The sequence below is a fragment of the Callionymus lyra genome, chromosome 11, assembly GCF_982586985.1.
Source record: "Callionymus lyra chromosome 11, fCalLyr1.hap1.1, whole genome shotgun sequence".
NCBI lineage: Eukaryota > Metazoa > Chordata > Actinopteri > Syngnathiformes > Callionymidae > Callionymus > Callionymus lyra.
The window spans coordinates 25,501,824-25,510,773 of NC_141828.1; the positions used below are offsets into that span (position 1 = coordinate 25,501,824).

At 35.3% G+C, this 8,950-nt stretch overlaps 1 protein-coding gene across 1 annotated transcript; it reads left to right on the forward strand.

The window, feature by feature from the left end:
• The first annotated feature begins 3,851 nt into the window (after window positions 1-3,851).
• Window positions 3,852-7,679, forward strand: tmem72 (transmembrane protein 72). The gene is made up of 5 exons (XM_087802852.1): window positions 3,852-3,947; window positions 4,032-4,154; window positions 6,306-6,372; window positions 6,478-6,549; window positions 6,983-7,679. The coding sequence occupies exons 2-5, from the start codon at window positions 4,088-4,090 to the stop codon at window positions 7,392-7,394; spliced, it is 618 nt and encodes a 205-aa protein (XP_087658978.1). The 5' UTR covers window positions 3,852-3,947; window positions 4,032-4,087; the 3' UTR covers window positions 7,395-7,679.
• The last annotated feature ends 1,271 nt before the right edge of the window (window positions 7,680-8,950 follow it).

Genomic DNA, 8,950 nt, shown 5'->3' on the forward strand with positions numbered 1-8,950 from the left:
TGAAAACAAAAGAGGAGGGGCCTCAGGAAAGAGCGTTCGGAACAACTAAAGTTTTAATGAAACGCAGGTTTATGTTTTCATGAATAACTTTAAAAAAAGTTAAATAAATAAAAAAAGCAATAATGGTTGGTTTGGATGGTGAAATTATATAAATGATGTTGAAAAAAAGAATATAAGGTAGATTTTTTTAAATCAATGTTTCTGGTTTTGTCATTGTTAAATAATAGTTTTGAGTTTATTTGATATTTTACTTTCATAAACCTTTGTATAAAGAAACTGCACAAGATTTATTCTGGGTCAATTGATACTCAGTTTTTATAGTTATTGATCCTTTCAAAGTCATTTGTAGTTGTAATCTAATCTGATAATCTGACCCAGATTGATTCTCAAACCTTCCTGAAACCTGTGGGAGGTCTGGACGCCACAGCGGCGCTCTGTGATGATGTCATCTTAAAATAATGCTAAACAGATTCACTTGTCTTGTCCATTTGCTCCATGAATCAGTATCAGTTCCACAAGATCATATATCTCATCCCTCTTCTAAATCTGCTCGTCATCACCTCATTCCTCACAGTCATCGGGACGATGAGAAGTCTGCCACTAGGTGGCGTCTTTATTAATTATAGTTCCACTTTAATGACGTATTCATGGGTATTATTTGCTGTATTTGTTTGAATATGTTCTTGTGGCTTAAGAGGTCGTGGGTTCAATTCCAGGTCCGAGAAAGATTGCAAGGCGCTTAACCCTGATTGGTCCTGGTGGTGAGCTCAAATTTGAAGTCAAATTTAGTTGAACTATAACTTTATTTGTACCAGCATCATGATCCACCAGAACTTAAAGAAAACCAACTGTTCTCGTCATCTTTACGTGAGTGTTTGATGAAACTTAACGTTGTCTTTACCTCGGCCAGAGAAAGTGGTGATGACGAAGAGGATGTTGAGTAGGTCCTGAGAGGATAGAAGCAGCGTGAGTGAAGATGACGAGAGGTCGAGGGTCAGTGAGCCGCTGTATATTTTTGTCCAGCTGTACCAGCGGAAAGAAAACACAACTGTATTTGTACTGTAATGGGAGTGGATACCAACTATGTCAAACACTCTGTTAACAGACTGGTGCAGATATATATATATATATCTGGTTGAATTTGTTATTTTTTGGAGTGTGTATCAGGCATTTTCTTTTTTAATTTGTAAATTTGCTTCAATATTCAACAAATGTATACAAAACGTTTTTTAAATATGTTTCAGTATTTAGAAAATATGTTTCAAGAGTTTGTAAATTAACTAAAATAGTTTGTAAAATTTACAAATTTTGTGAATTTGCTTCAATAGTTTGTTAATTAGTTTCCATATTTAGTAAATGTGTAAAAACACAACCGTGTGTGTACTTGTGCGTGAGTGGATCAGTCACAATTATGTCGACTCACAGTCACTGTGGAATCTACTGCTAGTGCAAAAAAAACCTTCTTCTGGTTGAATTAGTTTTTATTGGAGTGTTTTTCTGTCATCGTGAGGCCGACATGTTAGATAAACATCAACACTGCCAGCCGTTTGGTCGCGCTGCATGGATCACTCTCACACACATGTGCTTCCGCGACCTTGACGCTCAAATAAAGTTTGTCTTCATCAGGTTTGTTTGTGCCACAGTTGATGTCTGAGTGAAGACAAGGAGCCGGGGCGAGAGTTTGTCAACTTGATGTTATTCTGGCCGTCAAAAGTGACTCAACAAGTCCAACAATGTGCCAAGAATGAAAGGAACCGAGAAAGAACATACCTCTGCCAAAGGCCTCATTAACATCTGAAAAGTAAATAAAAATAAACCTGGGGCCTCATGTACAAAGAAGTTTCTGGATCTTCTACTAAAAACATACACTCAAATCCAGAAAATGGGGCACGTCCAAAAATATTCACATGCATGTATCTGCACGTGCGCACAAATACAAACACTTTTCCTTTGTACATCCCAATTACTGTATAATTAATAGCAGACTTGTTTGTCCCTTTCCACGCCCTCATTTACATATTTAAATCATATTGTGAAATCATCCAATGAACCAGAGTCTGTGACTTTTCACTGCGCGATCAGAAAAAGCAAATGAAAACATGAATTTATGGATTAAACATGGATTACATACTTACATTTCAATTAGTGCAGACGAGCTCCGGTGTAAATGTTTATATTTTACATACAGGGTTATTAACACGGTTAATAATACTTTATTTACAGAGACGATCTTATTTGAAACATCTTAAAATGTAAAAGAGTTAAACAAGTATAATAAATAAAACTGTAAATCAGCTTAAAGCGCTCAGTATTGATAATGTTGTGAAGATGGTCTGATCGTCTGAGCTTGAACACGCGCACAAATTCTTATTACATTTGTAAAATAAAAGCGTTTTGTTAACCAACTTCAAATAAACAAATCATGTGACAGTTTATTTCTATTAATCTGTTTTCCAAGGAGAACACTCCGATCACGTGATCACATGAGTGAAACCGGCTTTAGCTGCTTTCTTTCTGTATTTTCACTTTGATCAATCTGACTTGATGTTGTCTGTTGTCTGTGACCCTAGTAGAGAAATACTTGAAGCGACCAGACACTTTTTGTTCGTTACATTACATAACAAGCTCATAATTATTTAAAAAGAAAATTCTGAATGGCGTGAAATAGCCGATTTAAACGATGAATGTTGTCTTAATAAATACAGATAATCAGTTTTGGGAATGAGAACATATTTATAAGTTTGTGAATAATTGAATATCCACACGTGTAACTACAAACACATAACTGTGTTGTGAAAGGTCGTCTGATGTCAGAATAAAACTACAGAAAAATGAAGATTTAGAACCTCCTTGGCAGAGGTAATATTCAAGAAGATTTTTTTTTTATCGTCATCATCATGGTGATCATCATCAGAAGCTCGGTTCAACTGTTGTGGACTTGAGATAAAAGTCCTTCAAGAGTCTTTAAAAATGTCTGAATGTTCTGGAAGGTGTACAAAGTGTTAAGAATTGAATGTGTAGAAGAAACAGCAGCTCAAGTCAAGTGTTCGCCGGAAATGAGAGAAACTAGTACAAAACTACAAATGTGTCTTTGTTGAGGACTTAAGAGAGATTTAGTTTGGCCCCCTGACCAAATGTGTGTGTGTGTGTGTGTGTGTGTGTGTGTGTGTGTGTGTGTGTGTGTGTGTGTGTGTGTGTGTGTGTGTGTGTGTGTGTGTGTGTGGGGGGGTGTGTGTGTGTGTGTGTGTGTGTGTGTGTGTGTGTGCGCGTGTGTGTGTGTCTGTGTGAGTGCGCGTGTTTGTGCATGCTTGGGTGCGTGTGCCTGTAAATATCTGTGTTTCTTTGCGAGTGTGTCTGTGTGCATATGCGTGTCTTTGTGTATGTGTGATCAGTGACTCTCACAGCTTAGTTAATTTGTCCTTTTTTAACTCAAGGTTTCATTAAAACCTCATCATAGTGTCAAGGTGTGTTGTTCATACTTCAAACACCATCACAGTTTAACATGTGTTGACTTGTTGACTTTGCTGTGAAGCTGAGAAAGTGGAGTTGAACAAACAAGCTGAAACAAAAATCACATCTTCCATCAGTTGCGTGTGTATGTCAGTGAGTGTTTGTGTGTGTGTGTGTGTGTGTGTATGTGTGTATGTTAATAAATGTGTGTGTTTCTGTGCATGTGTGGGTATGTCTGTCTATGTGTATGAGTTTGTGTGTGTGTGTGAGTTTGTGTGCGTGTGTGTGCGTGTGCATCTTTAAGTGCATGTGTATAAGTGTATGTACTGTATATGTGTGTCTGTATGTGTGTGTGCCTGCTCACGTAAACTGATTAGAACCAGTATGTGAGTGAGTGTGTGTGACTGTGTGTGGGTGTGTGTGAGTCAGTGTGAGTGTGTGTGGATGTGTGTGCTTCAAACCGCTAAGAAGCTTCTCTGTTTTCATGGCTCACTCCAGTAAGTTAGTTTTGAATTGTGCTCAGTTTAAAAATGTTTTAAAAACTATGATTTGCTTCTTTTCATCCAAACTCTTGTCTTCAGTTCATTCCTCAGTGAAACGTCAGCGTTGGTGAGCCGTTGAAGTGAAGACTCTTGTCATGGGAGAGTCTCTGTGGACTGTAGTAGAAGTCACTTGTAGGATTCTGGGGATTTCTACAGCGACAGGTAAGATCACAAAATCATTGTGTCTGCAGTTAGTATTTTAGTTAGTATTAATGTGTTTCAGTTTTCATTGTGACAATGTTTACCTGTTGTGTCTTAAGTTGTTTTCTTGTGTGTGTTTTTGGATCAGCGGTAAAAAGTGGGTGGATGTAGCCTTTAGCATTAGCTTATAGAGAAGATTTAACCTTTAGCATTAGCTTATAAAGAAGATTTAACCTTTACCATAAGCTTATAAAGAAGATTTAACCTTTAGCATAAGCTTATAAAGAAGATTTAACCTTTAGCATTAGCTTATAGAGACAAGTTATCATTTAGCATTAGCTTATAGAGAATAATTAGCTTTAATCATTATCTTATAAAGAAGAGTTCACTTTTAGCATTAGCTTATAGAGACAAGCTAGCCTTTAGCATTAGCTTATAGAGAATAATTAGCCTTAATCATTATCTTATAAAGAAGAGTTCACTTTTAGCATTAGCTTATAGAGACAAGCTAGCCTTTAGCATTAGCTTATAGAGAATAATTAACCTTAATCATTATCTTATAAAGAAGAGTTCACTTTTAACATTAGCTTATAGAGAATAATTAGCCTTAATCATTATCTTATAAAGAAGAGTTCACTTTTAGCATTAGCTTATAGAGAAAAGTTAGCCTTTAGCATTAGCTTATAGAGAATACTTAGCCTTAATCATTATCTTATAAAGAAGAGTTCACTTTTAGCATTAGCTTATCGAGAATAATTAGCCTTAATCATTATCTTATAAAGAAGAGTTCACTTTTAGCATTAGCTTATAGAGAAAAGTTAGCCTTTAGCATTAGCTTATAGAGAATACTTAGCCTTAATCATTATCTTATAAAGAAGAGTTCACTTTTAGCATTAGCTTATAGAGAATAATTAGCCTTAATCATTATCTTATAAAGAAGAGTTCACTTTTAGCATTAGCCCGTAGAGAAGAGTTATTCTTCAACTCAGCTTCTCTGAAACTTTAATTTTCCAATCATTTTCTGGACGTGCTTTATGGTCAAAAATATGCTTTTTTTTCTCTCCCCCACAACAAGCAAATATCTTTTAATCAGCTGGCTCTTAAACTGGCTCCCTAAAATAATATTGGCCCCCCTCCAGGACGTCCTGACAGCTGCAAACATTTACCTCCAAACACCACTTCGTATCCAGCTGCTTTACATGCTGCATCCACAGACACAAGACTCGGGACTTCTGGCAACTTCTGTTCTCTTGTTGGGCAACTTTAGAAAACTATCAGGTTTAAAATCTTTACTTTTTTTCATCAAGCTGGCCTTTTTCTGAACTGTTGTTTCTTTTTCTGTTTAATCAACTCGTGGATAAAACCCTCCTTAAATATGATTGATTTGTTTGTGAAAGTGAAACTAAGATGTGTATGAGGTCAAACACGAGTTAATACAACTTTAGTCTAGACTTCAGCCGAGCTTCAGAAGATCTTTAATGTGTTGTTTTATATATATTATCATTAAAAACATAAACAAATAAAAAAGTAAATTTGATTCAAAAGTTCTATAAAGCAACTTCAACTTATAGAGGAAATCTCTCTTTTATGACATGAGCGTGAAAACATGTTTTTGTCCATACTATTTAATTAATCAACAAAAGCATAGTTTTAACTCAAGATAATATTACTTGGAAGTATATCAGTGTCAGAATATTGAATGGTTGAATGTAACATTTAAGATGTTGAGACTTTGATTTGCTTTTTTTATGCTATGTTTAATTTTTTAATTTTTACACTTTTAAATTATGCCAACCACAAGATACATAAACAACCATATTTTTTATTTTTATTTTGACATTTTAATAATTCAAAATAAATAATAATTCAAACTGTCAATGCCAAAATTGTTAAATTAAATATTGAAAAAATAATGTAAAGCCTAAAAAGAAAAAAACCCATCTGAATAAAAAAAAAGAAATAATAAAAAATAAAAAAGTTTCAGAATGTGAAACATCACATTCAACCATCATCGTTCTGATAAATGTAATTAACATAATAAAAACATAATATTTATGTAAGAAATCCAATCTGATGAATCGAGTCAACATTCAAAGGGACTCAACGACACGTGTGTAAAGTCTGACACCTGGTGGACAGAATTATGCTGCAGCTTGATTTCTTTGTTTCCAGTGCTGTGTTCTGTGGGTGTGGAGACTGTACAACAAGCAGACTTCACCAGTCTCGGCATCTACCTGCTGTGAGTAATCTGTCATCACTGAGTCTTCAGAGAGTAGTTTGTGTGATGGGTATTAAAACTTTCAAGGATCTCCTCTTGAAAGATGCTTTTCATTGATCTCTCCAGAGTGTCGTCCGTTGGCATCACCATGTTTGAGTTGGCCTACTTTCTGGATGCCATGCTGGCAACATGTTTGCCGTGAGTATATGTTCATTTCTTTGTCTTCATATGTTCCATCCCGAGAGTTCTGACCACGAGCCTGTGATTTAATGAAGGTTGTTATGAACTTATTACTGCAGACTGTCCTGCTGAGGCTTTTGTCTGCTTGAATGATAACTTTATTATTATTATATCATAATTTATTATTAGTTATTGTATCACTCATGCTCAATGTTATTATTTTTAGTCATTATAACCCTAGTGTACATTTAATTAAATGAGAAGTAGTTGGATCTTTTCAAACACATATTGTTTTAAAGGTTTGTAAATGTGTTTCAAAACTTAGTACGTTTTTTTTAATAGTTGGAAAAATGTCAATAGTTTGTACATTTGTATCATAGTCTGTAAAGGTGTTTCAATAGTTTGTTGTTAGTTTGTTTCAATTCAACAGTATTGAGTTGTGTGCCTGCAGTTGTCCTCCAGAATGGCAGCTCTTCGTGTTGTGGGGAAAGATGTCTCAGGTCGGAGGCTTCCACAAGTTCCTCTACTACAGCATCATGTCTTTGGTGTGCTTCCTGCACCCGGTCTTAGTGTGGCACGCCATCATCCCCGGGATCATGCTGCTGCTGACGGCCATATTCAACTTCATACTCAGCAAGAAGAGCGAGAGCCCCAAGACTGAGCCGGACCTGACCTCAGTGTGTGTGTCGGACTCATTCTCCTGCGCTCGAGCCACGCCGGAGAAGTTGCCTAAAGAGAGCAGGTGGAAGGAGATGAGATGTTTGCTGAAGAGGGAGGAGCCGGTGGGAAGAGAGATGGAGGTGATGGGAGGAGACTATGAGCCAGAGACCACCTCAGACACTGCACCCATGATCCCTGACTGACATCTTCATTATTATGTCTTCTACAATCAAACTATTTTCTACTGTAATCAAACAATTTTCCCTTTAATCAAACATTTTTGTAGTTAAGGTGAAAGGCATCATGACCAATCACAACTGAGGGCAATATTGAGTGAACAATAACTCTCTGTGAGAGGAAACTTAACTATCAAGGAGGAGCACAAGAAGGAACCACAATGCCTCCGACTAGATTTGAACATGCGCCCCTGTTGCTGCGAGGCTGCATCACAAGACCAGTAAACTGAAATCACATTCACTGCTTTACCTCAGAAAATGTGTAATTATTTATTGAATAAATCGAGATTTGTAATTGATGTGATGAACACTGATGATCAAGACTCAGTTTCTCTGATGATACAATAAAACGTTGCACTAGTGGAACAAAATCAAGACTTTATAAAGTTACTTCATTTTAATAGTTGAAATCAATTATTTGTACAATGAAAGATTGTTTTTTCGTGGAAATTGAATATTTTTTTAAAGGTTCAATAAATTAATTTTAAGAACAAAAAAATGTTCTAAATTTAATGTTATTAAATTCAATGTAAAATAACTGTCACTATAACAATAAACAATTTATATTAAAATTGTATTTATCTCATTTAATTATGTAAAAAAAACTATTTCAAGTTATTAATATAGAAATTACCGATTCCGATTATTTAAAAAAAAAAAATTAAATAGAAAATATTTAATATTGCAACATTTGAAATATTACATTTAATCATTCAATATTTTGATGACACTGATTTACTGCCATAGAGTCAAACACTGTTTTCTGTTTTACTTTGACAAAATGGCAGAGAAATCCTTTGTCAGAGTCAAAAATCAATGATGTTTTTTCACCTTTTGTTGTCAGCATCACAAGACAAATCAATAACCAGTCTGAACGTGTGCAAACATACACACACATGTGTGATCTTCCACTGCACACGTGTGTGTGTGAAGACCTTGTGAGTCTTTGTCTGAAACCTGCACGAACAATAGATGTTCCGGAGGATGTTATTCCGCAGCAGCACTTCCTCCATAAATCACTTCCTATAGTTCCGGAGTGTCACTGAAAACAGGATGAGATCAATTCTTGCAGGTTTTAAAGAGAAAATATATTTTTAACTTTATAAATGTCATTTTAACAGAGATGGACTGATATGTGATATTTGCTCGTTGTGGGCTCAGTTGTGTGACTTTTGTCTTGAAACAAAGGGTTTGACTGTTTAGTAGACGTCGGTTATTTGACCAGAAGTAGGTTTTGTTTTTGTTGCTGCAGTCACAAGACAACAAGTTGAGACTCACATGACTTCAAGTAAGAAGACAAACACACCTTTGTTGCAGTTGCTAAATCACAGATGCTAAGAAGGACAAAAGTAATTTAAATAAGGAGAGACTTTTTATCATTTAGAACATTTTTGTGAGTATTTATTGACAATCAATAATATTTAGGTGAAATAAGGTTAAAATAAACATAAAAAGATATTTAAAAACATTTTGTGAAAAATGTTATTACTTGATTTTATACTTTTAGCTCCTTGATTTGTTTT

Excerpts from the sequence above, each read along its gene's own strand:
- tmem72 (XM_087802852.1), top strand. The coding sequence starts at position 4,088 with ATGGGAGAGTCTCTGTGGACTGTAGTAGAAGTCACTTGTAGGATTCTG. Across the intron at positions 4,155-6,305 it reads GGGGATTTCTACAGCGACAG|TGCTGTGTTCTGTGGGTGTG; the intron begins GTAAGATCACAA and ends CTTTGTTTCCAG. Across the intron at positions 6,550-6,982 it reads ATGCTGGCAACATGTTTGCC|TTGTCCTCCAGAATGGCAGC; the intron begins GTGAGTATATGT and ends GTGTGCCTGCAG.